Source organism: Tripterygium wilfordii, chromosome 23 (genome assembly GCF_013401445.1).
Source record: "Tripterygium wilfordii isolate XIE 37 chromosome 23, ASM1340144v1, whole genome shotgun sequence".
Lineage (NCBI taxonomy): Eukaryota > Viridiplantae > Streptophyta > Magnoliopsida > Celastrales > Celastraceae > Tripterygium > Tripterygium wilfordii.
This window is the reverse complement of record NC_052254.1, coordinates 1,106,471-1,132,234: the sequence shown is the minus strand read 5'-3', so window position 1 is coordinate 1,132,234 and position 25,764 is coordinate 1,106,471. Positions and strand designations below refer to the sequence as shown.

At 39.6% G+C, this 25,764-nt stretch overlaps 6 protein-coding genes, 1 long non-coding RNA gene and 1 other non-coding gene across 9 annotated transcripts; 5 read left to right on the top strand and 3 right to left on the bottom strand.

The window, feature by feature from the left end:
• Positions 1-1,148: 1,148 nt before the first annotated feature.
• On the top strand, positions 1,149-2,530 carry LOC119992930 (ribonucleoside-diphosphate reductase small chain B-like). The gene is made up of 2 exons (XM_038839772.1): positions 1,149-2,170; positions 2,436-2,530. Exon 1 carries the CDS (start codon positions 1,473-1,475, stop codon positions 1,971-1,973), a length of 501 nt encoding a protein of 166 aa, XP_038695700.1. The 5' UTR covers positions 1,149-1,472; the 3' UTR covers positions 1,974-2,170; positions 2,436-2,530.
• Positions 2,531-2,916: 386 nt separating this feature from the next.
• LOC119992931 lies at positions 2,917-5,235 on the top strand. Its single transcript, XR_005466456.1, has 2 exons — positions 2,917-4,846; positions 5,040-5,235. It is a non-coding gene; the product is annotated as an uncharacterized LOC119992931 (long non-coding RNA).
• Positions 5,236-7,026: 1,791 nt separating this feature from the next.
• Positions 7,027-9,012, top strand: LOC119993038 (acetolactate synthase, chloroplastic-like). The gene has a single exon (XM_038839936.1). It carries the CDS (start codon positions 7,027-7,029, stop codon positions 8,944-8,946), a length of 1,920 nt encoding a protein of 639 aa, XP_038695864.1. The 3' UTR covers positions 8,947-9,012.
• Positions 9,013-9,913: 901 nt separating this feature from the next.
• TRNAS-UGA lies at positions 9,914-9,995 on the top strand. The gene has a single exon. It is a non-coding gene; the product is annotated as a tRNA-Ser (tRNA).
• A 555-nt stretch (positions 9,996-10,550) lies between these two features.
• On the top strand, positions 10,551-13,922 carry LOC119993705. The gene is made up of 2 exons (XM_038840922.1): positions 10,551-10,889; positions 13,341-13,922. Exons 1-2 carry the CDS (start codon positions 10,693-10,695, stop codon positions 13,597-13,599), a joined length of 456 nt encoding a protein of 151 aa, XP_038696850.1. The 5' UTR covers positions 10,551-10,692; the 3' UTR covers positions 13,600-13,922.
• Positions 11,430-12,450, bottom strand: LOC119993704. The gene has a single exon (XM_038840921.1). It carries the CDS (start codon positions 12,249-12,251, stop codon positions 12,045-12,047), a length of 207 nt encoding a protein of 68 aa, XP_038696849.1. The 5' UTR covers positions 12,252-12,450; the 3' UTR covers positions 11,430-12,044.
• Positions 13,923-14,179: 257 nt separating the features above from the next.
• Positions 14,180-14,860, bottom strand: LOC119993702. The gene has a single exon (XM_038840920.1). The coding sequence runs from the start codon at positions 14,445-14,447 to the stop codon at positions 14,235-14,237; it is 213 nt and encodes a 70-aa protein (XP_038696848.1). The 5' UTR covers positions 14,448-14,860; the 3' UTR covers positions 14,180-14,234.
• A 511-nt stretch (positions 14,861-15,371) lies between these two features.
• LOC119993701 (3-oxoacyl-[acyl-carrier-protein] reductase FabG) lies at positions 15,372-18,045 on the bottom strand. Of its 2 annotated transcripts, XM_038840918.1 has the most exons (5): positions 17,900-18,045; positions 17,550-17,646; positions 17,061-17,260; positions 15,881-16,113; positions 15,372-15,792 (listed from the first exon to the last, which is right to left on the bottom strand). In XM_038840918.1, exons 2-5 carry the CDS (start codon positions 17,639-17,641, stop codon positions 15,514-15,516), a joined length of 804 nt encoding a protein of 267 aa, XP_038696846.1. In that variant the 5' UTR covers positions 17,642-17,646; positions 17,900-18,045; the 3' UTR covers positions 15,372-15,513. The 2 variants fall into 2 exon arrangements, with proteins under 2 accessions (XP_038696846.1, XP_038696847.1); XM_038840919.1 differs by lacking the exon at positions 17,900-18,045 and having other exon boundaries at positions 17,550-17,833.
• Between the last annotated feature and the right edge of the window lie 7,719 nt (positions 18,046-25,764).

The window sequence follows — 25,764 nt, the reverse complement described above, 5'->3', positions numbered from 1 at the left end:
ACATGTTTGAATCTTAATTCATATTAGATTTTGGACGTACTTATTTGATTAAATTCGGATTGGTTTAAATTTAGACAAGTAGATTGAACAATAACCTAATCAGGGTTAGGGCTCGGACAAGTAAATCGGATAAGATTTATGCGTTTGTATCCATACTCCATTTTAAACCGGACAAAACTATCATGCGTGGACCCGAATTTCAAACATATAACTTATGTCTAGTGGCATACTTGAAGTCTACGGACCCCCTGGGTGAACTCTTAAAAAGGAAGCCAGTGTTTTATTTATTTTAAAATCTATTGATTTTTTAGTTGAAATATGTTGGGAATTATTGATTTTTTAATTGTTTTTTATGTTTGAACTATCATAAACTTAATATTTTTTTTCCAAAAAGTTGGACTCTCAGAATTTGGGAGCTGCAACTATCGCCCACATCGTTCCACCCCAAAACCACCACCGCTTATGTCAAACTTAGTTTAATTTGGGTCACACAAATTCATTTATCTGGCCCGAGAGAGTATTGTCACCACTACTTATAAACCAGCAAAATTGTGTGAACGACACATGGCTCGCACAACCACGTGGGGACCACACCCTTTGGTTTGAAATTGAAAATTGAATTTCATGCAGAGGGAACGTTGACAACGTGGCTTAGAGTAACTTCAGTAGTGTTAATTTGTTAGCCCAACAAAAATTTATATTGGGTCCCACTTCTATTACATAAAAAGTCAAGGCAAACACGTCTCTCAATACAACCACATCAACAAAACACATCTCCCAATATAACCACATCAACAAAACACAAATTCCTATACATTTTCCTTCCCACCCAACATGGTGGACAACAAATTCTCATGCCCTCCATGTTGTCCCCAATAAAACTACACCAAAACACAATCTTTCAATATAAAACACATCTCCCAATATAGCCACATCAGCAAAACACAAAACCCAATACAACCACATCAGCAAAACATAAAACCCCATACATATTTGTTGGTCCAGACAAAATAACACCATTGCAAGTGCTCTTATAAACGACCGTTAATGGCTTTTGCTCTAAATTTAAAAATGCGCGCCGATAGATTTTCCGCTAAAATCTAATTCATTTAAAATCGTGATGAAACAAAATCAAAAGCTTCCCTCTCAACTCTCAAGCCAAGGCTCCTCAGTCCTCGTCCATATCTGAGTTGTGATTTTACCAAATAAGCCCTTGTTTCCTCAATTTACCGCTACATTCATGGGCTAATTTGGAAGGAACCCGCGCCAACATATTCATCCGAATTCCAACATTACCCTCTAATTCAATCTCCGGCAAGCTTCCTTGCATTTCAAATTCCCAGATCTTGTCTCACAAGTTCTATAAAATTCTCAAATTGCCTACGTTTTTCTGCAACAGAAATCCGATTCCTAATCTGCGCTCTTGCTTTCAATCCCAAAAAAAACCCTAAAAGTTAGTTCTAGTCTTCAATATGCCTTCAATTCCAGAGGAGCCACTTCTTGCCCCGAACCCGGATCGGTTCTGTATGTTCCCCATCCAGTACTCGGAAATCTGGGAGATGTACAAGAAGGCGGAGGCGTCCTTCTGGACTGCTGAGGAGGTTGACCTCTCGCAGGACCTCCGTCAATGGGAATCCCTAACTAACGACGAAAGTCATTTCATCAAACACGTGCTTGCGTTCTTCGCAGCCTCTGATGGGATCGTGCTTGAGAACCTCGCCGTCACGTTCATGAAGGAGGTCCAGGTCGCGGAGGCCCGGGCCTTCTACGGCTTTCAGATAGCGATCGAGAATATCCACTCTGAGATGTACAGCCTCCTTCTCGAGACATACATCAAGGACTCGCACGAGAAGAATCGCCTTTTCCACGCCGTGGAGACCATCCCTTGCGTGGCCAAGAAGGCCGAGTGGGCGTTGAAATGGATCGACGGCTCAGAGTCCTTCTCCGAGTCAATACATCGAATTTGTGGCTGATAGGTTGTTGGGTGCGCTCGGGTACGGGAAGATGTACAATGTTGCAAACCCTTTTGATTGGATGGAGCTGATCTCACTGCAAGGAAAGACCAATTTCTTTGAGAAGAGAGTAGGGGATTATCAGAAGGCTCAGGTTATGTCAAGCCTGAATGGCAATGGCGGAACCCATGAGTTCAAGATGGATGAAGATTTCTAGGGTTAGTTGTTGATGTAACATTTTTAGCCTTCTTCGCTGTGCCTTTAATTTTTAAAGATTCTGTGTTATTTATTACTTTATTTTTTTAATTTCTCTTCATTTGAAATAATAAAAAAATAGCATAAATCTCTTTTAGACTGTTCATTCGTACAATTCTCTTTTCAATTTACACTTCCATTCATAGCAGAATTAATTTTATCTCCTTTTGGCCAAAAAATAGTGTTTGTATTTTGATGACGAACGCTTGTGTGGGCTGTGTTGCTTAGTATGGCTGGCAGTTTTCCGTTACAGACCTCTGGAATGCTATCAAGAGAGTAGTTCCTTCACAACTTTGAATGATCGCTTCTCCTTCATCACTTCCCGCTTTGGTAACTTTCCCATTTCAGCCTTGTTATCTTTCACTCTTTCTTTTATGTCCATATTCAGGATTAGTATATTCTGTTTGGTGGATGTAAAGAAAAGGATTGCAGAGGCTCTAAAAGATTAACAGTTCCCTTTACTTAATTTTTTTGTTTCTGGGCTTATCTGCATGATTTTCTATTTCCTTTCCCATGAAGGATTGCAGATTTTTTGGGACATTTTGGGTTGTAATAAAGCTGCATATGGTTGCGGATTTATAAGAAGTACTATCCTTTTCAATGTAGTTTAGGGAAATTCATCAAATATCTTAGGAGTTGGTCCTTTGATGGTTGCGCATCTGCTCATTTTTCTAATGGAGTTTTTATATGATAATATGCAGGAAGCTGTTGCTGCTACGACAGCAATCCAGGAAAAAAAAATTTTTGGAGATAAAGTTTGGTAGGTATGCTGTATGTTTTGATATAAGCCTCCACTTTTTGAAGTTCTATGGGAAGGTTAATGTTTTAAAATGGTTGGCTAGATGAAATAAAGTCATAAACACTTGAAGTTGAAAATGCGTCTTGCTGTACACATAAAACTTCCGAAGTACATCAACTCTCTCTAAGATTCATTTAAAGGGGAATCACAAATCAGAACCCCCTAGTTTAGGGCATAAGATCAACTTCTTTTTCAAACCTCCCCCAGTGTCGAATTTCTATGCTTGGTATGGAACTTTTGATTAGTATAGTTTGTAAATCTGCATTTTGGAGATGATTGCCCCTTCCCCAATCATTATCAGAATGCAGGTTCATATTAGTTCAGCAAAATGAAGGCATTGTGTCTAGTGTCCCTCATTTTGGCGTAATAAGAGCTGACTAAGAGTGTCCCTCATTTTGGCATAATAAGAGCTGACTAAGAGACAATGATCTGTAAATCTCTAGCGAGTATCTCCTTTGGTTTTCTCTTTTGAATTTGAAAGGCAATATTAACTGTTGCAGCAGTCATTTAATCTTGATTTCATTGTTTTCAGAAGCTTTTCCAATATTTAAACTATCAAATTGCTTCCCTGCCCACCATGCGACTGTACATACATGTTTATTGAATGTATATGATAAAAGTTACTCAATCTTTTCTCCTGTACTACAAAAGATCAGATATGACTTAGATATTTTATTGGATTGGTTGAAAGAGTCCTTTTTCTGTTTTTTATCCCTGCTCTGGCATCTTATGCTGCAGATATTGATGCAAGTTATTGCTTGGTTTGAACTTTTTAACACTAGTCAATAAATATTGGCATTCTATAGAAAAGAAAGAGAACCAGTCTGATTTATTTCAGTAAGATTGCTAAAATAGAATGAAAGAAATAATTTATGACACCCTTTTTCTCTATTGCAAATCCAGGATTTGGTCTTTCATGCATGCTTAGTAAAGTTAATACAGCTTACGAGAATTATAGAGATTTGATGGTTCGCTTTTATAAATTTGTTGCAAAGTAAGCCCTCTTTGACTTGTGTTTGGGACGTGCATGGCTGGAGCCTATTGGGTTCATATCTTGTGAAAATGTAGAAGGCTTGAGGTCATGGTGCATTCTTTATCTTTCAGCTGTGTGTGGTGTGAGTTTTTGGCAGACTTCAGGAGGGGAGGTTTGGAGTTTATGATCTTGTATCCTAATACTCTTCGACTCTTCGTTGTGGACTTTTCATGCCGCTACATCATAATTTTGGGTTGTGTTTACCATTTTGTACTTGGATTATGCATTTATGCTTGGTTGTCTTTCTGTCACATTTGGTTTCTCAACGAGATTTAGTGATTCATCAGTATTTGAGCTTCCGTTTATCACTCAGCTAATGCTTGTTGTTTGTTTTGGGCTGAGAATAACCCATTTTCTTGGCAGCTTTTAATCTTAATCTTTACGTATGTACTGGTTTTCCTCTATTGGTAGAGTATCTTGCAATGTGAACAACTTGACATTTATTTCTGTGAAGTTAAATTCAATTGGCATAATGCTAAATGTCAGTGAAGAAATGGTCTGTGAGGAAGCTGAGCTTGGAGCACAAGGATTTAAGGAGAAAATGCATGGTCAACAAAAACTACAGGAACAAGTAATATCTAGCTAAATCTGATCTAAGATGTTGTTTGAAAATTGGTTCTGCTAAGAAAGCGGAATGAATTTTATTTGCAGCAATTGGGAATGCTAAATTACATGTGGAAATTTCACCTGGCCATGCTATTCCCATGTGAATCAGCAAGGATCACCCTACAAGGCTAAATACTCCTGAGTGATTATCATAGATTACTAGCAATTGACTTGCTGAATGATATCGTTATGGTTGTGAAGGTAATCGATAAATCTTCAAATTAATTTTTGCTTTCTGTTAAGTAATTCCAAACTGAGGATATGTATTTAGGTGCATGGATCTGCTAGTGTATATTCACAGATTTTATTTTTTACACCAACACAAGCATCAAGCCATTTCACTTGAAAAGAATGTTTGCCTTTTCTCTTTCCACTGGTTCTTCTTGTTTTTCAGTTGCACCAGCAGATGGAAAATGCCAATTTTGAAGGTGAAGTATCCGTTTTGTCATCAAACAGATTCAAGAGATTGTTCGAGGGAAGGGTGTCACCTTTGTTTAGGCCAAGGTAGATTAGAAACATATATCCCTTTAGTGCACTGTATTGGTGTTGTGGCGAACTTGTGTAATATTCAAGAATCTTCTTTTGCTTTTTGTCCCTAACCTTTATCCTTTTCTGGCATCCTTGGATGTCAACAAGTTGAGATGGTCAAGTTGGTCTAAGAACATCTCCAACAGATCCTCTTCATCCTATTTTACAGGATCGAAGATGAAGAAAGGCCTTAAAAAATCACGCATCAGCTCCTGTATGAAAGTGGATATGTACTTGTAAAATCTAGTATTGCTATAGTGGATCCGCTAGATGTAGTGGATCCTGTATCAAGGTTTTGGTCCGTAAGGGCGTTGGTTTACAAATCCTCCTCCGCATAAACCTTCTCCACCTTCCTATTTACATTATGCAATAAAACATGCGTGAACCCAGGTTACGTCCGCGCATGCGCCATTGCGGCAGTTGTTATGGGCAGCACAATCCGGGTTGGCCTTGTCACAAAACAAGCAGAAAGAAAACTAAAAAATGTGGTCCTTGTCGTTCATTTTTAATCACAAAAATACAAGCACCATTAGTGATATTAATCTAAAAAAAGAATGCAATTTACTTGCCTTTTGTGGCATAAAGGATGCCCACTTGTAACCCTTTTGTTAATTACCTCAAGTAATTACTTAAAATTAGATATAAATCTATGTGTGAAGTTGAAAATTAAGTTCAGAAAATACCACCAATATACATTTTCTGAAAGAATGTTGACAGGAATAATAAGTGGATAATTATATTGGTGTTTATATTATTCATTCTAGGTACGTAAAATGTCGATAACAATAAATTATTTCCAACAAAGGACCTTGTTGAGGGATAAATTTGCATGTGTCTGCGTAAGGGAGCGTGGGAGGCTCCTCAACATCGAAAGAGTCGTGCTTCGGGGGTCGTGGGCCCATGCTAAATTCTCATTGGGCTTAAACCTAGTTGAGCCGTCGGACCATAGGGGTTCCTGCGGGTCCCCCTAGAACTCCAAAGCACAATTCAATAAACCTCAATTGATAGACTACCTAATATATGGGAGTGTGTATATATACATTACTATACTGAATATTGTTATCCATTTTTTCCAATAATTTTCTGGATCACAAATTTTCGGAAACATGCACACCTAACTATATACAGCTACCAAACGTACGTACTGCTAATGATATACCTAATAATAACATCCAAAAACGAGACATCTCGGACCAAATTAAAAATCAAGAGAGGTGACAAGTTAATTAGGCAAAGAGATTAGTCATTAATATCATCTTAATGGTAGATAAATGCCACTTCAGCACCTAAAATTCTGTTATCTCATCATCCAAATACGATTTTGAACTTTGGATCCCCTCCCCCAACACCTAAATATGTGAAGACTAATATCCCACATTGGATTAGCATAACACAACCTAGTGATATATATATATATATATATAAAAGTAAATGTCGAACAGTTATCACGCGAGGACATGTTCTTTGGGCCGAAGAATCAAGATGACGACCCATGAAGAACAAATCCGTACGGGTTGGTGATGTAGAACGGTCAATAACCTTAATGTTTTTGAGCTTAGATTTTAAAGATGATATAAGAGCGAAGACTTGATCCATTTGGACATTACTTGTGCGCTTGTTGAGTTTGGCATAACACTCTCCACACATGGTTTGACATAACCCACCCCACAAGTGCGGAGAGTGTCAAGACTAATATCTCACATTGATTTGGCATAACTCAACGAGTAGTGTATTAGACATCACATCAAGATTCCCAATCCGTATAGAGAGTCTAAGCTACAAGCCTACAATATAAAAAGCATTCAGTTCAGCACTCTTTCATTTCATTCTGATGCACTTAACGCGTAGCCATGATGACTTGTCCTACGTATTTCTCCTTATCAAAACCATGCACGCTCGTTATTCCCTCACTGACACCACCACTAAAACCCACCACCCGCCGCCGCAACAAACTTCTTTCCTTCACCACCACTGCCACCGCTATCCCAGCAACCGTAACAGCCCCGACCCGGAAAGACAACTCCTTGGATACTTTCTTTTCCAGATTTGACCCTCATGAAGCCCGGAAAGGAGCGGATGTCCTCGTCGAAGCCCTTGAACGTGAAGGAGTAAACCGCGTGTTCGCATATCCTGGTGGCGCGTCAATAGAGATCCACCTAGCGTTAACGCGCTCGAAAATTATAAACGTTCTCCCAAGACACGAACAAGGCGGTGCCTTTGCTGCGGAGGGTTATGCACGCGCATCTGGGAGAGTGGGCGTCTGCATGGCAACTTCCGGACCTGGCGCCACAAATCTCGTGACTGGCCTCGCCGACGCAATGCTCGACAGTATCCCTCTTGTTGCTATAACCGGACAGGTCCCGAGGCCGATGATCGGCACCGACGCCTTCCAAGCAACACCAATTGTTGAAGTCACGCGATCGATCACCAAACATAGTTACATAGTCATGGATGTTGAAGATATTCCACGAATTGTTAAAGAAGCGTTTTCTATCGCATCGTCCGGGCGGCCTGGTCCGGTGTTGATCGATGTACCAAAAGATGTGCAGGAAGAGCTCATAGTGCCTAATTGGAATCATAGTCTTAGACTTAGTGGGTATTTCTCAAAACTTTCTAAGAGACCAAAGATCGAACAGTTGGAGATCATAGTGAGACTGATAATGGAGTCCAAGAAACCTGTGTTGTACGTTGGTGGAGGATGCGTCAATGCGAGCGAGGAGTTGAAGCGGTTTGTGGAGATTACTGGGATTCCTGTGGCAATGACACTGATGGGTCTCGGGAATTTCGATTGTACACACGAATTGTCGCTTCATATGCTTGGTATGTACGGGACTATGTATGCAAATTATGCCATTGACAAGTCAGACTTGTTGCTTGCGTTTGGGGTTAGGTTTGATGATCGGGTTACAGGAAAGGTTGAAGCTTTTGCTAGCAGAGCAAAGATAGTTCACATCGATATTGACTCGGCTGAGATTGGAAAGATCAAGCAAGCTCATGTGCCTGTTTGTTCTGATGTGAAATTAGCTCTACAAGGAATAAACATGTTGTTGGAGGAGAAGGGAATGAAGAATAAGCTTAATTTCTGCCCTTGGATAAACGAACTCAAAGAACAGAAACTGAAGAATCCTTTGACATACAGAACATTTGAAGAAGAAATCCGTCCTCAATATGCAGTTCAAGTGCTTGATGAATTGACTAATGGAGAAGCAATTATAACTTCTGGAGTTGGGCAGCACCAAATGTGGTCTGCCCAGTTTTACAATTTCAAAAGGGCTCGTCAATTGATAACCTCAGGAGGACTTGGTGCAATGGGATATGGCCTGCCGGCGGCCATTGGTGCAGCCGTTGCAAACCCGGATGCGGTCGTGGTTGACATTGATGGTGATGGAAGTTTTATGATGAACTTGCAGGAGTTGGCTACCATAAGAGTGGAAAATCTTCCGGTGAAGATGATGATCTTGAACAACCAACATCTTGGTATGATAGTTCAATGGGAGGACTTGTTCTCTAAGGCTAATAAAAGTCGATCATATCTAGGAAATCCATTGAAGCAAGATGAGATATTTCCTAACATGTTGAAATTTGCAGAAGCTTGTGAGATTCCGGGAGCAAGAGTGACCAAGAAGAGCGAACTTAGAGATGCAATAAAGACAATGTTGGATACCCCTGGACCCTACTTACTTGATGTTGTTGTTCCTCATCAAGAACATGTCCTTCCATTTGTTCCAAGTGGAGGGACCTTAAAGGATGCCATAGTATTTCAACATTGTTAACTAATAAAGGTTGGAAATCTCTCGGATTGTACATATTGAAATAATTCAAACGTTTGAACTTGAGTTGGACCTGATCAATTCTTTTAATGATCAAAAGTTACATTATCTCTAAAATATACAAGTGTTCATACTTTCTTGGAATTTTATAACAGGATTGCACGAGTCATGAGCACCAGTCTTGCTAACTACAATCAAGGTGCGTTTATTGGGTATAGTCATCCTTCACAATGAGAAAATATACTATTTTAAAATCTATCAGTTGATCTTTCATGCAACGCAATATTTCTTTCATAAGCAATGTCATATATCTTTAGATACAACCAAAACTCAACGCGTCATCACAAGAGTATTCCTCCCAATAGAAATTGAATCGGATCTCCCGCGTCCATATGAAGATTAGCCATCGCCTTTCATAAATGTCATACTTGAAAGGGTCCACCACTTGGAACCATAGGAAGTACATGTTCTTGTCTTCATGATATCAAGCAAGCAAGGAAATCATATTAGGCCAAGCTGGGCTTCTTGACATTCGAAAAGGCCCATCAGGTGAATCTGAATTCTGAAAGTATAAAGGGCTTATTTGGGCCTCCAATCTAAAAACCCAAATTGATTTAGAAGCCCGAATGATCCCATCTTTGCTGGCTTGCTGCTCGAAGATAAAGCCCCTCTCCCCTTCATCTTCTTCCACTCCAGTACTCCACACTCCTTTTGTTAATCTGACGTGGGATTACAAGTGTTGACACTATTGGTGATGACTGATGTTTCTAATTTCAATCAATTGCTTCTTTGCTTCTTGCTGGGGAGTGAAGGAAATCATATTTGGCCAAGGTGGGATTCTTGACATTCGAAAGGGTCCCTAAAGGTTAATTGAATTCTGAAAGTATGAAGGGCTTATTTGTACTTGGAGGGGGACTAGATTAATAAAACTTAGTTATATTTAAAATAATTTAACCAAAACAGCAGACAAGTCGATATGTCCGAGTGGTTAAGGAGACAGACTTGAAATCTGTTGGGCTTCGCCCGCGCAGGTTCGAACCCTGCTGTCGACGACTTATATTATTTTTTAAACATTTTTACGTTTCGCCTTTTAAGCCCATTCCTCTGAAAGGGCCGTCATATGGTAAATACCCAGCCCATATATAAGTGCAGTGGTTCGGCCCAACAAACGAACCAATTACCAATCATGACGATTTGGCCCTCTTTATGATCCCAAATCCCAATTATTAGAGAACATCATAAAATTCTTTATTAATTATGGTGATTTATAAACACGATTGTTGTGTGATTGTGTTATAAATCCAATTCCAAACAGATGATGTATATTGTTTGCTTTAGTCAATGAGCTCTTATAGATTTATTGTTATTCTTCGACCGTCGTTATTGGTTCTTAGGTCCAGAAAATGTGTACATATATGACAAGTGCAAGACATTTATTTATATGTCACTCGATTGAGTTATATCAATCCGTATATCAATCCGATGCGGGATTGTGTCATGTTTCCATAATAAAAAAAACACGACAAGATCCTCTCTTTGCAGGGAAGTTTCCTTTACATGTGATGATGGTGTAAAAGAAATGTGAATCCTGATTGCTTCACACTCTAACCTTCCACCTTTCCTAGTCATCAATGATTCAATCCCTTTGTCTCTTCCTCTTTCAAGCCACAGACACTAACCTCTTTTATCCCCGTTTTCTTCTTCATTTGCAGTAGGGATCAAAGAGAAGCTTGTGGGTAGGTCTCAAAAATGTCGGATTGGGGGCCGGTTTTCGTGGCAGTGATGCTGTTCATCCTGTTAACTCCAGGGCTATTGATTCAGATTCCGGGTCGTAATCGGAAGGTTGAGTTTGGGAATTTTCAGACAAGTGGTGTGTCTATTCTGGTTCACTCCATTCTGTACTTTTCTCTCATGTGCATCTTCTTATTAGCTATTGGTATTCATATGTACATTGGATAGTAACAAGTGTGAATGGTTTGCAGTTTCTGTTATTTGTTTTCTGGCTATTCAGTTAAATATGAGTTTGGAACTAATTCATTTGCTTTTGACTGGAAATATGAAGATATTCTGGTTCTGGTGTATTGATTGTTAATATATTGTATTCAAAATTGGACTGATTTTTATTTTATCTGTTCATTTGGCACAAATCTCAAGCTTCTCTAGGTTTATGTCCTATATCAGTAGCTGAAGTCTGGTGAACTACGAAAGTAACTATGATGGTTCTAAGGTAGCGAAATTTCTTGTCGGGTAGATATATATTCAATTGAAATCAATAGTCAAAGCCCTCGACAAGGAACGGCGGCGGTAATTATAATGGTCCTCAGGTAGTGAAATTTTAATTGAAATCAGTAGCCGAAGTCCCGGTGAATGGTGACACTAACTATACAGTCTTAATTAAGGTAGTAAAATTCTTTGTCGGGTAGATGAATATATTCAATTGAATGAGTATATGAGTAAAAGATCATGGATAAACATTAAAAAAAAAAAAAAAATTCTTTCTGATAACATAGAAGAATACAACGCTGGATCTTAACTTCTTTAAGTGAGATTGTATCCCCATGTACTATTAGCTAAGTGTGCCGGAGCATGCCCCTGCAGATAATTGTGTCATTGTGCCTTCAAGATTACACTTTCAGACCAATAATCGTTTGAATGCTCATCGAAGCCAGATCTTTAGATGTTGTCTATGATTGAGGATCTGAGAAAATTATGAGATTTCTTGATATTTCTCAAATCTCTCTCAATTGACGAGAAGAAACATAATCAGAGCACTGTATATTTTTTAAGCTAACTTGCTCAGTTGAAAGCCTTATCAATTGCAGAAGACAGATTTTCTCTGGTACTCGAACTATTACTCAACAGAAAATACGAGCTTTGGTTTCGGCTCATTGGGGTAGAGATAGGCAAAATAGAGATTTTTCGTCGTTTGTGGATCACACGAATAAATGCAGTAATTCGCGAGAGGTGGGTATCATATAGTTATAGTATCGTAAAATACTTGCGCAAATGGCAACTACAGAAAATTTAAGGAAAAAAAAATACAAGGTGAAACTCTTCTTGTCCCAATAGAGTAGAAAAGGGTGGAAAGCAGAGCTAATTAACTAGACAAAGAGGTGGGCATGAAGAACAACAAGAAACAAAATAAGAAACAAACCATATAAGACAGCGTGCAGAAATATGGAAGCTATATTAGTCTTCATGTTCATGAAATCGATTGGCCGATTGTTTCCTGGCATTTGAACCACCAAACCCGGCGACAGAAATGCAAACAGTGCTGCGGCTATGAGCGGAGCAGCCCAATCATTCATTCTCGCTTCTCACACAAGGGAAACAATTAAGAACAACAGTCAAGAAACGCATAATATGAAAGGCCTTGGATGCTCTCTCTCTATCCCGTTAAGAGAGCAGAGAATAGGAATCCAAAAAGCAAGGAAAAAAAAAAGCAGATCAATGACCCACTTTTTTTTTTTTAAACTATTCTTTTCCTCATCTTTTAAGCCTCATAGATAAGGTTGAGAATAATTTGCCTTTTTTAAAACCAATTGCAGAACGGGTATGGTGGTGGGCTGTTATCTGATGAAGCACCATTCTTCACCAATTTTTTAAGTTTTTTTTTTATTATAGTTTGAGTCACAAACATTTCCAGAATGGACCAGAGGATTAAGAATTTGGTCAAAAAAAAAAAAGGATCAAAAGATGGTGGTGGGTCTATAGCTTTAATTTCTTTATGGTTACAATTTAAGTTTAGGAGAGATCCATAAAAATGACCAAGTGAATACACCTACCCAAGAGTTAGCCTAACACTTTTGGGCCACACCTTGACACCCCTAGTAAAATGTCAATGACTTATCTTGATTCGTGTAAGAAATTCATGAAACTTAATTACGTGTAGAAAACTTCTGGTACACGAATCGAAGAGTTTACTCAACCGGATGGATTCAATGGGTCCGCTTTGGAGATTCTCACGATTTAAGAAAACTACACCTACCATTCAGCTCCGGAAAATCTGGCTTGATCGGCTCAAAAATGCTATCAATTCCCAAATTTACAATAAAAAAAACCCCACTAATCGAGATTTTAGGCCACTAATCAAAACAGGGAAAGGAAGAATGTTTTGAAACTTGGATGGTGTAGGAATCTTCCTTCTTTATTACGACACCAAAGCAAAAATAAGTGAGAATTGCTTTACTGCACATAGATCAAATCAACCACCGTACAATGCCAAGTGTTGTCTTTCTTGTGCTTCCAAATTGTTTCCAAGTCTCATAACAGAGTTGACAGTCCACATTGAACAGTTTCAAACCCATTAAGGCTATTTCGGCTTTTTTCACTTCAATCCTTATCACCACACTTGCGTCCTCTGTAAGCTATAACCCAAATAGCCATTGTTGTTGAAGACTTGTATCGCTCTGTTTCTCTCTCCTCTCTCAATCTCTCTACTCTTTAATGGCGGATTGGGCGCCTGTGTTAATAGGAGTAGTGTTGTTTGTGCTGCTGCAACCAGGACTACTGTTCCAGTTACCAGGACATCAACGGAGTGTGGATTTTGGATCCTTGAAGACTAATGGCACCGCCATAGCGATCCACACTTTCATCTTCTTCATAATCTATGCTGTCCTGATCTTGGCCGTCCACGTGCACATCTATACCGGATGATCCGGGAGGTTAATTACTTGCTCAAGATCTGTGAGATCCTCTAATTTTACTTGGATCTTGTTTTGTCCATTATTTTCAAATTTGTAGAAAACCCAGATGGTATTTTTCATGTAAGAAATGCCTATGCCTTTCTGTTCTTGAAATCTCTGAAATATAGTTGCTGAGCTTTCCTTTCGCAATTTTAAGGTCATCTGGTGGAGTGAAAGTTTTTGTCCATTTTGCCATTGAAAATGGATTGGCATTGTCAGTAGCAGAGACCTTAATTTTAGTTAGTTCATGTTCCTCATCAGAACTTATTAATAATATGTCTTTTTGCTTCAATAGTTCTCCTCCCCTTTTTACTGGTATTGGTTAGTTTGCTGCTGTGAAAGACCTCAAATTGAGGTTTGATCTGTTTTTTTTGGTAGGATACCTTAATTTGGGAAGCTCTTAGTTGCATCATTACATTATAGATAGAACTTGATAGAAAAAGCTTGGAGTTTTTTCTTAGAGAAAATATTGTTCCTTTTTCATGTATGTAAAAGAAAATCAAACAAGAAGAACATACAAGAAGAGAGAAAAGTTGAAAGACGAAAGAACAGAGAGAAAGATGGAGCAAAAAGAGCCCATCTTTGTAGAATTTTCTGACTAAATAATTAATTTACATGTATATGAATGCCAATAGCAATGACCAAGATAGTGATTATGCAAAAGTAAATGACGGCATGAATTAGAATAGCAATCCCACTTGTAGACATGTTCCCAAACTCCATCACCCTTGTTCTCGCTGGTAGCTGGAATAGTAATCCAGGAGATAAGAGGATGAACAGAACCACAGCAACGGCCACCGGCCCCCAATCTGGACTCATCCCTCTCTGTATAAAACTCTGAATAGAGCTTCTGAAACTTGGGCTTTCTGATTTCTCTCAAAGTATCAATGAGAGGAAAGCAATGGTGGGTTGTTCAAATATGTAGGGAGGGAGGAATGAGGGAAGCTTGGAGCGAATTTCTTGGCGGCTAAGGCGAAGGGGGATGCTAAACTTGGTGAGAAAGAGAGACATTGGGTTCAAAAGGGAGGAAAGGTATTAAGGGAGGTAGTGGGTTTGCTTTATGTAGATATGAAAGGAAGCAAAATACCTTTTGTTTTTATGATTTAATTAAACTGGCAAATAATTGCTCATTCAAAGAGGTTTCTTTTTGCCTGATTTAGAGATTGATGAAGGTGGAAAGCTTTTATTTGAAGAGAGAACAACAAAATAAACAGCGAGCTATGCACTTTTGAATGCTTACTTGGTTGCTTTTGCTTCCTGGCCATAATAACTACAGTGTCATGCGTTCTTATATAGAAGAAGCTTCACAATTCTGTTTAGTTCTGTCATTGTTAGTGGGAGTAATGTACCATAGAGGTTGGTAATCCATGGGAGGTACTCAGTGGCCTAGTTAGTCAAATAGTGTGGCAGTTTATTTTTTTTTTCTTCATTTATGCCTTCCATGGAAGCTACTCCGGCTGTGCAATTACTGCTGAAGGAATCCAAGAATTTAGACCGAAACAACGAGGGGCATTTTCATTTTCCTTCAGCTTTCTGGCTCTTTCGTCATATCTCATTTCTTCTCCTTTTAATGAATGGTGCAAGATTCTTTGGCAACTAGCCGTTCAAAAGTAATAGCGAGTTAAAATGGCTGATTTGGGGCCTGTGGTGATAGCAGCAGTTCTGTTTGTGCTGTTGACGCCGGCCGGGGCTACTGTTCAAGCTTCCCGGGAATAGCCGGGTTAAATCTGAATCTATATCTAATTTAATTTCATTTAATTTAAGCAATCAATAACAATACACCATTTTTTCTTAGCCTTTCATCTACAAGAGGATCTAGAAGGGTTAAAGACCTCAGCATCAGCAGCCATTGATCCACACCAATGACGAATTCCAACGACTCGCTCTACATATAAGAGCGCATGCGAGGCCTTGTTATAGACTGTCCCCCATCCACAAATATAGTCGTCCCAGTCATGTAGCGCGACCCATCACTGATCAGATAGATTACGGTCGAAGCCAGGTCGTTTTTTGCATCAAGCCATCTCTGCCGTGGTATGACATCTGCTGTCAATTTCTCTGCTCTCTCTTTCCCCACCGATACCGGATACGGATCCTGTAATTGCAAGCCACGGGCAATCGCGTTCACTCTGATCTTGTACTTTCCGATTTCCATAGCCGATGCCTGCAAAAATTAAGACATTGAAATTCCCAACTCAAATACATTGAAGATATTGTGATCCGCTCTGGTCTGGATGTGGGATTTTACTGACCTTGACTAAGTGCTGCACGCCAGCTAAACAAGAACCGTATGCAGCAGCTCCCGGATAAAGTCCCCGCTCAGCACCAACGATGGATGTCAAGAACACAATAGAGCCGCCCGAGTTACCCTCGCGCATTCTTCTCCCCACAGCCTTTAACAGAAACCATGAAGCCATGAAATTTATCTTCACTATCTTTTTGAACTCATCTCCACATACCTGTAGAGGGTCTTGCATCTCCCCTGCTGCAATTCACAACACAAAAATGTTCAGTTCGCTTTATTTCAACCTTCTTCACATTCACTTTCCTATGGTATAGATAGTTGAGATGATTAATAATCTGTCAGCAAGCACTAAAATTTTCAGTTTCTCAATGTATTCATCACAAAATCCTCGATCAATTTGCATTCAGGGGAACTGGAAATCTCTGTTCAAGACACAGAGATAGCATGATAAAACCATATATGATGATCTTTTTGTGGAATTGGGAGTCTAATTAAGATTACTACAATCCAAGATGCCAAGCACATCTCACAAAGCTTAGCTTGGATTCAACCATGATGTATAGGCTCACTTTGGGAATGGATGAGATAGCAAGAAAAACAAGACTAGAACAAGAGAATCTAACTACTTTTGAAGTGAGGAAGAACTTGACTTGGGGACAAAGAGAGAACCAATATAGTGCATCTATATGTTCAAAATTGAGTGTCCAATGGGGCATAGAAATTTTAACTGACTTTATCAGCCATTTGTTTTTTAACCGAGAATAACTCAGCATACGTATTTTTTGGATAGTTCACTAAGTCCAAATTCCAATCGGGTTAGGAACACATAAACCACTTGAAAATAGTTGCATCAGTTTAGAATCTAATTCTCGACTTCGGACAAGATTCTTTACGTTCTACGTATTGAGAGATAACAAACTAGACAACCGTCAAGTGATTCATCATCCATTTGTTATTGAAAAAGATACAAAAATAATGTTCCAAATGGAAAAGACACAAGCTGACTCAATTGTATTGGTGACTATAGTCATTTATGGTCTATGGGAGGAAAACTAAGCCTATATGTGCATAGTCAATTGCTATTTAGAAATCCACCCAATTAAAAGATTTCAATTGGTTCCCCTACTTTGACTAAGAATATAATGCTATTTTTTATATGATGGAAATTCCCATGTGAGACTTAATACCTTCATAAGAATAACAGTGCACAAAAGCATCCAAATTTCCAAGCATCTTGCATGCCTTATCCACAGCCATGTCAAAAGCATCTTGGTTCTCCTCTTCCATGTCTATTCCAACCACCTCCACCGGGGCCACACCGTTCAGAGCTCCGGTTAGTTTCTCGGCGACATTGTGTGAATTGTTCTTGTCACCCATCAAAACCAGCCTGATCATGCCAAGAAAACTGTTCTCAGAACTCTGTTTCCGTAACTTTTTAGTCAGGGGAAATCATTCTCAAAATAACCCATCCAATACAAAATAATAAATCAGAGTAGATTCTATTGAAGATCTCTGTTTCATTCACAAGAAGAAAGAAAGATATTTTTTTTATATGAAAAAAGTACTAATCCAGACAAAGAAATCGTAAGATTGGAAGGAAAGAAGATCGTTTTTATTCCTACGTATCGTTAATTTTCTGAGGAACCAAACACAAAAATCAAGATTAGAGAATCAACCTGCAGCCCTGTTTGGCAAGATGAAGCGCTATGTTGTGCGAAATCTCGTCTCCATTTGTGGTAATCAACACTTTCTTCCCTGAATCCTCCATTCTCCCTAGAAAAAGAAAATCAAAACCCCTACAAATAAATGACAGTAACAGAACCTTACCCAAAAAAAAAGAAAAACCGCAACAGGAAATCAACGGCAGCAGATAAATATCTTGACAGAGTAAGCAAAAACAAGAGTGAGATGAAGAGATTGTATGGAGAATGGAAAATGCAAAAAAACCCAGATGGAAATAGAATTAAACAACAGCTCTGAAACATGAAAAAGCAGCGAATAAAGTGAAAAGGCATGCACTAATTACTTCCGTCAGTTGCTCCTGCAAAGCCTTGGAACTGAGAATCTCTCTCTTGACGAACTCTGTAACAATAATAACGTTACGTACAAAAGAACAACAGTGGATAAGATCAAAACACTTAACGATTACTGAAACGGAAAGGATAGAAGATGGAAACGAATAAGGTTCTTGTTCCATTTTATAAGGGAACGCAGTGATATGTGATCATCCAACTATGATTACACGTGGCGGATGCTTGTGCGTAAACGTGTCTGATGACTATTGGTGAATGAACAGAATGGGGGGGCTGCTCGTTCAGATTCAATCGAGTCAAAGGATACAGGCATACAGCAATGGTTGGTTGGGTCTGTACTTTGTAGCCCACTTGCAGTTTCAATTTCAAATCGGCTGCTCTTTCTTTTTCCAATATTAGTCAACAGGGATGCCAATAGCTGGTATCCCGGTTATCCCAATTGTTCGTTCAATTGCTAAGTTACACGCATATGATTTCATGTGTATCATGTAAAACATGTGAAGTCCGGGAATTCACTTGAGACGCACGTCCAACTCAGCTATTGGGATAACCGAGATACCAGCTGCTTGAATCTTTATTATTTTCAAAACAAGCTTTTTGGGTAGATGTTGAGAAGAAAGTTAGTGCAAATTAAAGCAATTAGTATGTATGTATCTATATTTTGGGCCATTCAACATGGCTGGGACCCCACTGTAGCCGAACACTTTGTCGGACCCAAATGTGAAAAAAAAACAGAATGAAATGGTTTTGTTCACATCGCAAGAATCACGTTTGAGAGAATGAGATGTTCGTGGTCATTAGTGCGAGATTTCCCCTGTGAATCACAAGAGAGGAGTGGCTGGAAGGGAAGACCAGATTGGGTGAATGAAGAAATATGCCATCAAGACTCAAAATGAGATAGAGAGAGAGAAAGAAAGAGAGAGGTAGAAAGTCAAGTTGAATTTCGTTTGACCCGGGGAAGGTTTTTTCCCTGGAAAATTTCATGTGGACTAGTGGACCATGCATGTTGATGAGAAGGTATGACTTTCAAAGTGTAAAATGTAAGTGCAACTTCAATGAAATGGTACTAGGGTTTCGTTGTTAACAACTCTTGGGTTGTTGTTATTTATTTATATCCAATCAAAACCATTGATTAATTTTTCTGACACCCTTTTTCTTAAATTTTGTAGAAATTCAAGTTAGTCAAGTGATGACTTGATCCACCATGTTCAACAGCTCCATACAAGGCGGGGGTATATATAAGAATATTGTACCAAGTTGTAATACAGAATAGACAATTATTTTGATGCTTTTTTACGTACCTTTAGCTTGATGCTTTTCGTACAAACCTGTATGGCTCTCAGTCATGAAAATGGCTCGCAAGAAATCGTCATTTTTTTTTAAATATCGTTGAGAAATATGTTTTTCATTAGTTACGAACTTTGGACACACATATGTCTAACTCAGTCAATTGTCAACTGAGCCACCTCTCGTTGGTCAATAAATCACCATCTGTGAGAGGGAAGAAGTTATATAGAATATAAAGGACCTATATATTGAGCCAAATGAGACATAAAATGCATATATGGAAAACTCAATTTCTTTAGGGGGGGGGGGGGGGGGTTAAGCAAGCATATCTGCATATGTGTGGGAAGAAATTATATAAAATGCATGGTTGATATGCATAATAATATAAAGTCAATGCGAATTAAGGAGAATTTAAATTAGTAACTTCTCAATTTGTATTCCTTAGACCTTAGTAATCGCAAGTTTGACTTATATTTTATATTTGTTAGTAACTTCCCATACATGCGTACGAAACCAAATAACGTAATTTTCTTTTGATTTCATGTACCGTTTGACCAAATAAAATACTCTTCACGTAAAAAATCAAGTCAAATGCACACACACAGGGAAGGTCAATGATAAATTCACAATGATTGTTGAAATTTAAATAATATCCATAATTAAAAATAATTTTGTCTTTTTTTTGGCAACTTTAATTTTATCAACGTAATAATATATAAGGGTTACAATTGGTAGTAATTCACAACACATACCACAAAAACAATGTTATAAAAATTGTGCTGAACATTGACTTGTGCGATGAACTGGGTCACTGGTTCAACCAATGGATCATTGGTCGAATTGCAGATTTAATTAAAAAAATAAAAATATATTAGTATTAAAAATAATGTTAAAAATACATATCATAATAATAGTATATGATCATTCATATAAAAAAAAAATTAGAAAATCAAGTTCACATCACATATTTAATACAAAACAATACACCCAATAGGAAATAAAGTTTAATTAGTAAATTAACAAATATCTAATAAATAATTCAAAATTTTAAAAATATTTTTAAAAACCGTCTGATTTGATCGATTTTTCCCGGATCACTTGCATATATGATATTTTGACAGGATCATTCTGGATTGATGATCGGTTCACCGATTTTACGGACCAACCAATCGGCATGTTCTGGTTTTAAGTTTTAATGACACTGGACAAAAATTCCCAGCGACTTTATTGATAAATCAAGCCTAACCATGAAGAATAGCAACGTGAAAACAGTTAACGCGCTTTGAGTGTTGCATGTTTCCCGTTGAGTCATGTTCGCTATATTTTGAATTTTTTTTAGTTTCAATTGTCAAAACTTTCTTAACTCCCGCAAAAAAATAAAACAACAAATAAAATAAAATAAAATAAAATCTAACGAAGACAAAGAGACTCTAACATGAAAATGAAGCACAAAAGGTGGTTTGAATGTGTCAAAACTAATCACATCAATATATATGAAGGATACGAGTAGCTCATATGCCACTTACATGAGTAATGTGTGGTATTTCATAGAGGTCTCAAGTTCGATCATTCTTCATCTCCTCCCCTGTAATCATATATATATAAAAAAGATACAATGTTAAATAAAAGAATGAAAACAATTGAATGATTAAAAATAACATGAATAGGAATGATATATAAACACAGTTGAAATAACCAGATTTGACCTAAAAGCTAGCCAAGCACCCTACCTAAAAGATGATGTATACCAAGAGACAAACAAATATGAAATATCTTGTTTTCATTTTATGCGTGTTTAGTATGCTTAATACATAATTAATAATAATCTAATTTTAAGAACTAAAAATTGGACTGATAACTACTGATAAATGTCTTTAATTGAAATTTTATAATGGATAAAAAAAGTAAAAATAATCCGCATATGAACGTGCTATACTTTGCATAAATAAAGAAAACCCACCAACCATTGTTTTGTCTACATCATATACTTTTTGGTCAGCAACTTTAATATTTTTGGAATCGGGGCCCTCGGGTAGGAATATCGGTGTGTGTTGGCCTGAATGCATAGTGTTATGACAAACAAATGTTTGGTGGAGTGGTCTGTTATGTATCTCGTGATAAGTTTGAGATTTGAAATTGTATGGAATGTAATGGCGTCAAATACTTTTTTGTCACCGCATTCACCCCATCTCATCACGGTTTTAGAATTCAACTCACCTCATATCATGATATCAAAATACAACACACTCTCAAACGGACCCATTAAAATTGCATTTCAAGAATCTTCTTTAAAAAATGGTATCCCGAAAGTTAAATTTTCACTTTTTTTGGATACATTTTCAATTTTCAGTAGTTATAACGCGTTGAAACTTGAAACAAAAAATTAATAAAATTAAAGCTGTTAGCGACAGAAAGTAGGTATATTTACCTAAAATAAAATATATAATTAGGTAGTGTTGTGTTAGGCCCGTGAGCGGAGTCGGGTTAAGGAATTTCCTGACTTTAGTTTTTGGGCCGGGCTTGGACAAAGAAGTAGGCCCGAGAGACCGGGCCTATCATCACTCGGCCTGACATGGCTAGCCCAAAACATGGACCCGTTAATCATCCGCAAGTGCTGAACCGAAGTGGAGCAGACCATCATTTCTGATAAAATTTCCCTTTCTCATCTGCATGTAATCTGGACCTTGACGTAGGAGAGGACCCAGGCCCAACAGTTCAACCCAATGAAGCCTAATTCTTGTGGGGCCCTTCACATAAGCCCATCTTTATCTTTGTGTTTGGTTTTATTCTAAGTGGGATGCTTTTGGAAAAGACACTTTTGGTGATTAAGAAACTTGTCTTTCTGTCAATTTAGTTCTCTGTCCTTAGTTCTGTAATTGAGAGTGAATCTCTGTGCTACTTATTGAGAGTGATTCTCAAAGTTCTGGGAGTGAGTCTCAGTTTGGTACTCGTGGGGAAGTTCCTTGTGAAGAGGATTCCTTCTTGTTCGTAATACTTATATATATAAAGTGATATAAGTTGTGGTGGAGCTTAATTCCTTGTATTGTTGCGTTTTCCTGCCCTTGCTTGCATCAATTTTGGTATCGAAGCCTCCTCGTGCCTTCAATGAGCACGACACGCAGTGGACGTCAGTACGGAGCCCCGGAATCCAGTGTGGAACAACTATTGGGATCAGTGGTTCGCCGGTTAGATCTGATGTCCGACAAGCTGGATGCGTTATGGGAACACAGCTTTCCAGCTAATCAACATGCAGCGGGACCAGATCCCATCGATCCAGCCCCAGATGGTGACGCTGGTGACAATGGTGCCATAGATCGGGGAAGTCAGGCGGATAGTCTCGTGGGTTCTGAAGATCTGGAAGAACCACGCCTTGTTGACGCACCTCTGCCTGGTACTTTGGCCCCTCCTCCACCAGTTCCCCCACCACTACTGCCAGCACAAGCTCACCTACCTCCACCCGGGAATCTGCCGCCACCTCATCCAAAACCCTATTATCGCCCCCCTCCTCCGATGTGGCCCCCACCTCCCCTCCCTGACTACCACCCTCCTCCTTTTCGGGAACACCCTCCACCCAGGACCTACCCACCACCACCAATCCCTTATCCAAACACAAACCTCAACCAACCCCACCCATATTATCCTCATGCTACCTACTCTCATGGAGAAGCTTATAACTCTAGTTACCATTTTCATGAACATCAGGATGCCTCGGGTTCCCACAGAGGCTATGATCGAAACATGGATGTTTCCAGGCGTGTCAAACTTGACGTACCTGATTTCTCTGGTAATATGGAACCCAATGATTTCACCGACTGGTTGACGACTCTTGAGGAATATCTACAATGGTACAGCGTCCCTACCGGGGCCAAGGTTCAGTTGGTCAAAGCAAAACTAAAAGGAGCAGCGAAAGTTTGGTGGCTCAATGTGGAGGAACAACTCTATCGCCTTCAACAACCAGCAATTACAGAGTGGGAAGAGATGAAGGCTAGACTGACTAAGAAGTACCTTCCGAAGAATTATCAGGCCTTGAAATTCCGGGCTCTCCTCAACCTTCGCCAGGATCGATTGTCCGTCGATGAGTACGCTCATCAATTCCACGATCTCAGTGTCCGTAGTGGCGTTACTGAAAGTGAGGAGCAGAGTTTGACACGATTCATCAACGGCCTTAACGACGACATTAAGCGTCACATGTTGTCGATGCAATTGTCTATTACCAGCCTCGAGGAGGCCCACCAGGTCGCCAAGGAGGTAGAGACCCAGTTACGGGTGTCCTCACAGCGGAACCGAGCTACCACCTTTGAGAGTCGTAACGTTGATATGAAGGGTTTGCGTACCAAACAGGAAGTAACCACTACTGTGCCAGTGCGAGCCAACATTCACGGCCGTGCGTTCGATAAAGGGGCTGATGGGTCCGGTCCTAGATGCTACAAATGCAATGGCAGGGGACACTATGCTGTTTTATGTCCTACCAAAAATCAGAGGGTAGCACTTGTTTGTGGTAACGAGTTGACCCAATCTCCTCCAGATGATGTTGAGGAGCAGAGTCCTTCGCAGGACTTGGGCGATGAGGATGAGGAATTGGAGGCTTCCACTTTACCTAGCTGTGTGATGAGGCAACTATTAACAGGGCAATTGCAGGGGGACACCAAAGATGATGCTTGGTTGCGCACCAGTATCTTCCATACGCGAGTGGAATTTCGCGAAGGAGCGTTAGATGTGATTATTGACAGTGGAAGTGGTATGAACGTAGTCGCGGAGGACTTAGTTAATCGTCTGACTCTTACCACAACTCCTCACCCGAAACCGTACCGTGTTAGTTGGGTGAACGATACCTCCATTCCCGTAAAGTCCCAGTGCTTGGTTACTTTCTCCCTTGGAAAGTTTAAAGATACAGTATGTTGTGATGTACTACCGATGACTGCTTGTCACTTACTTCTCGGTCGGCCCTGGCTATACGACCATGACGTGCTCTATCGTGGGAAAGCTAATACCTACACTTTTGCGGATAATGGCAGAAATATTACCCTACGGCCCTCACGCCCTCAGTCGCATAGCACTGCAACCTCACCTCAGGAAAAAGTTCTTACTGTGACTCAGTTTGAAGAAGCATATAATGAATCCCAATTTTGTCTTTTATTGGTTGTGCACCCTGCTCAGTCCCACTTCGAGGCAAATGAAGTTCAGAACACAGCGTTAACACAACTTTTGCACGAGTATGCTCCACTGATGCCAGATGAATTGCCCAACCGATTGCCTCCTATGCGGTCTCTACAGCACGCTATTGATCTTATCCCTGGATCTAGTTTACCAAATCTGCCTGTCTATCGGATGAGCCCCAAGGAGCATGATGAGCTGAAACGCCAAGTAGAAGACTTGTTGCAGAAAGGTTTTGTGCGGGAGAGCATCAGTCCTTGTGCAGTACCAGCCCTCTTGACACCAAAAAAAGACGGAAGCTGGCGCATGTGCGTTGACAGTCGGGCTATTAACAAGCTTACTATCAAGTACCGATTTCCAATACCGCGACTTGATGACCTTGTTGATCAACTATGCGGGGCCGAGATATTTTCTAAAATCGACCTCAAAAGTGGTTATCACCAAGTGCGCATTCGTCCCGGTGATGAGTGGAAGACAGCATTTAAGACCCGAGATGGTCTCTATGAGTGGTTGGTTATGCCCTTCGGGTTATCTAATGCCCCGAGTACTTTCATGCGCCTAATGACACATACTTTCCGGACGCATATTGGAAAATTCGTCGTCATTTATTTTGACGACATTCTTATATTTAGTAAAACTGTTACTGATCATCTTGAGCATCTTCGCACTGTGTTTCAGCTTTTGCAGGAAGAAGAACTCTTTATTAACCGTCAAAAGTGCCTCTTCCTCCAACCACAAGTTACCTTCCTTGGGTTTATTATATCAAGCCAAGGTATTGCAGCGGATCCGGAGAAGGTCCGTGCCATCCGAGAGTGGCCAACTCCAACAAGCCTTCATGACATTCGGAGTTTTCATGGCCTAGCCACCTTCTATCGACGGTTCATTCGAGGATTTAGTTCTATTTTAGCCCCTCTCACTGAGTGCTTGAAATCCGAGAATTTTCAGTGGACTGAAGCTGCAGAGAATGCCTTTGTGGATATCAAGACTCGAATGACACATGCTCCAGTGCTCCGGATGCCCAACTTCGAGGCGGTTTTTGAAGTGTCTTGCGATGCATCCCATGTTGGTATTGGGGGCGTTCTTAGCCAAGGTGGTCATCCTATAGCATTCTTTAGCGAAAAGCTCAATGATTGCCGGAAGCGCTATTCTACCTATGATCTTGAGCTTTATGCCCTCGTTCAAACCATCAAACATTGGAAGCATTATCTAGTCTACAGGGAGTTCGTTTTATTTACGGATCATGATTCCTTGAAGCATCTCCAATCGCAACGTAAACTCAATGCCCGCCACGCTCGATGGTTTGATTTCTTACAACAATTTAACTTCGTGATCCGGCACAAAGCGGGTAAGGATAATCGCGTGGCGGATGCTCTTAGTCGGCGGTCCCATGTCCTGGTAATGTTCACGGCTACAGTGA

Coding starts and splice junctions, on each gene's coding strand:
- LOC119992930 (XM_038839772.1), top strand. CDS start 1,473: ATGCCTTCAATTCCAGAGGAGCCACTTCTTGCCCCGAACCCGGATCGG.
- LOC119993038 (XM_038839936.1), top strand. CDS start 7,027: ATGACTTGTCCTACGTATTTCTCCTTATCAAAACCATGCACGCTCGTT.
- LOC119993705 (XM_038840922.1), top strand. CDS start 10,693: ATGTCGGATTGGGGGCCGGTTTTCGTGGCAGTGATGCTGTTCATCCTG. Junction 10,890..13,340: donor TTAGCTATTGGTATTCATAT/GTACATTGGATA, acceptor TTGTTGTTGAAG/ACTTGTATCGCTCTGTTTCT.
- LOC119993704 (XM_038840921.1), bottom strand. CDS start 12,251: ATGAATGATTGGGCTGCTCCGCTCATAGCCGCAGCACTGTTTGCATTT.
- LOC119993702 (XM_038840920.1), bottom strand. CDS start 14,447: ATGAGTCCAGATTGGGGGCCGGTGGCCGTTGCTGTGGTTCTGTTCATC.
- LOC119993701 (XM_038840918.1), bottom strand. CDS start 17,641: ATGGAGGATTCAGGGAAGAAAGTGTTGATTACCACAAATGGAGACGAG. Junction 16,114..17,060: donor GCACTGTTATTCTTATGAAG/GTATTAAGTCTC, acceptor TGTGAATTGCAG/CAGGGGAGATGCAAGACCCT. Junction 15,793..15,880: donor GCGTGCAGCACTTAGTCAAG/GTCAGTAAAATC, acceptor TAATTTTTGCAG/GCATCGGCTATGGAAATCGG.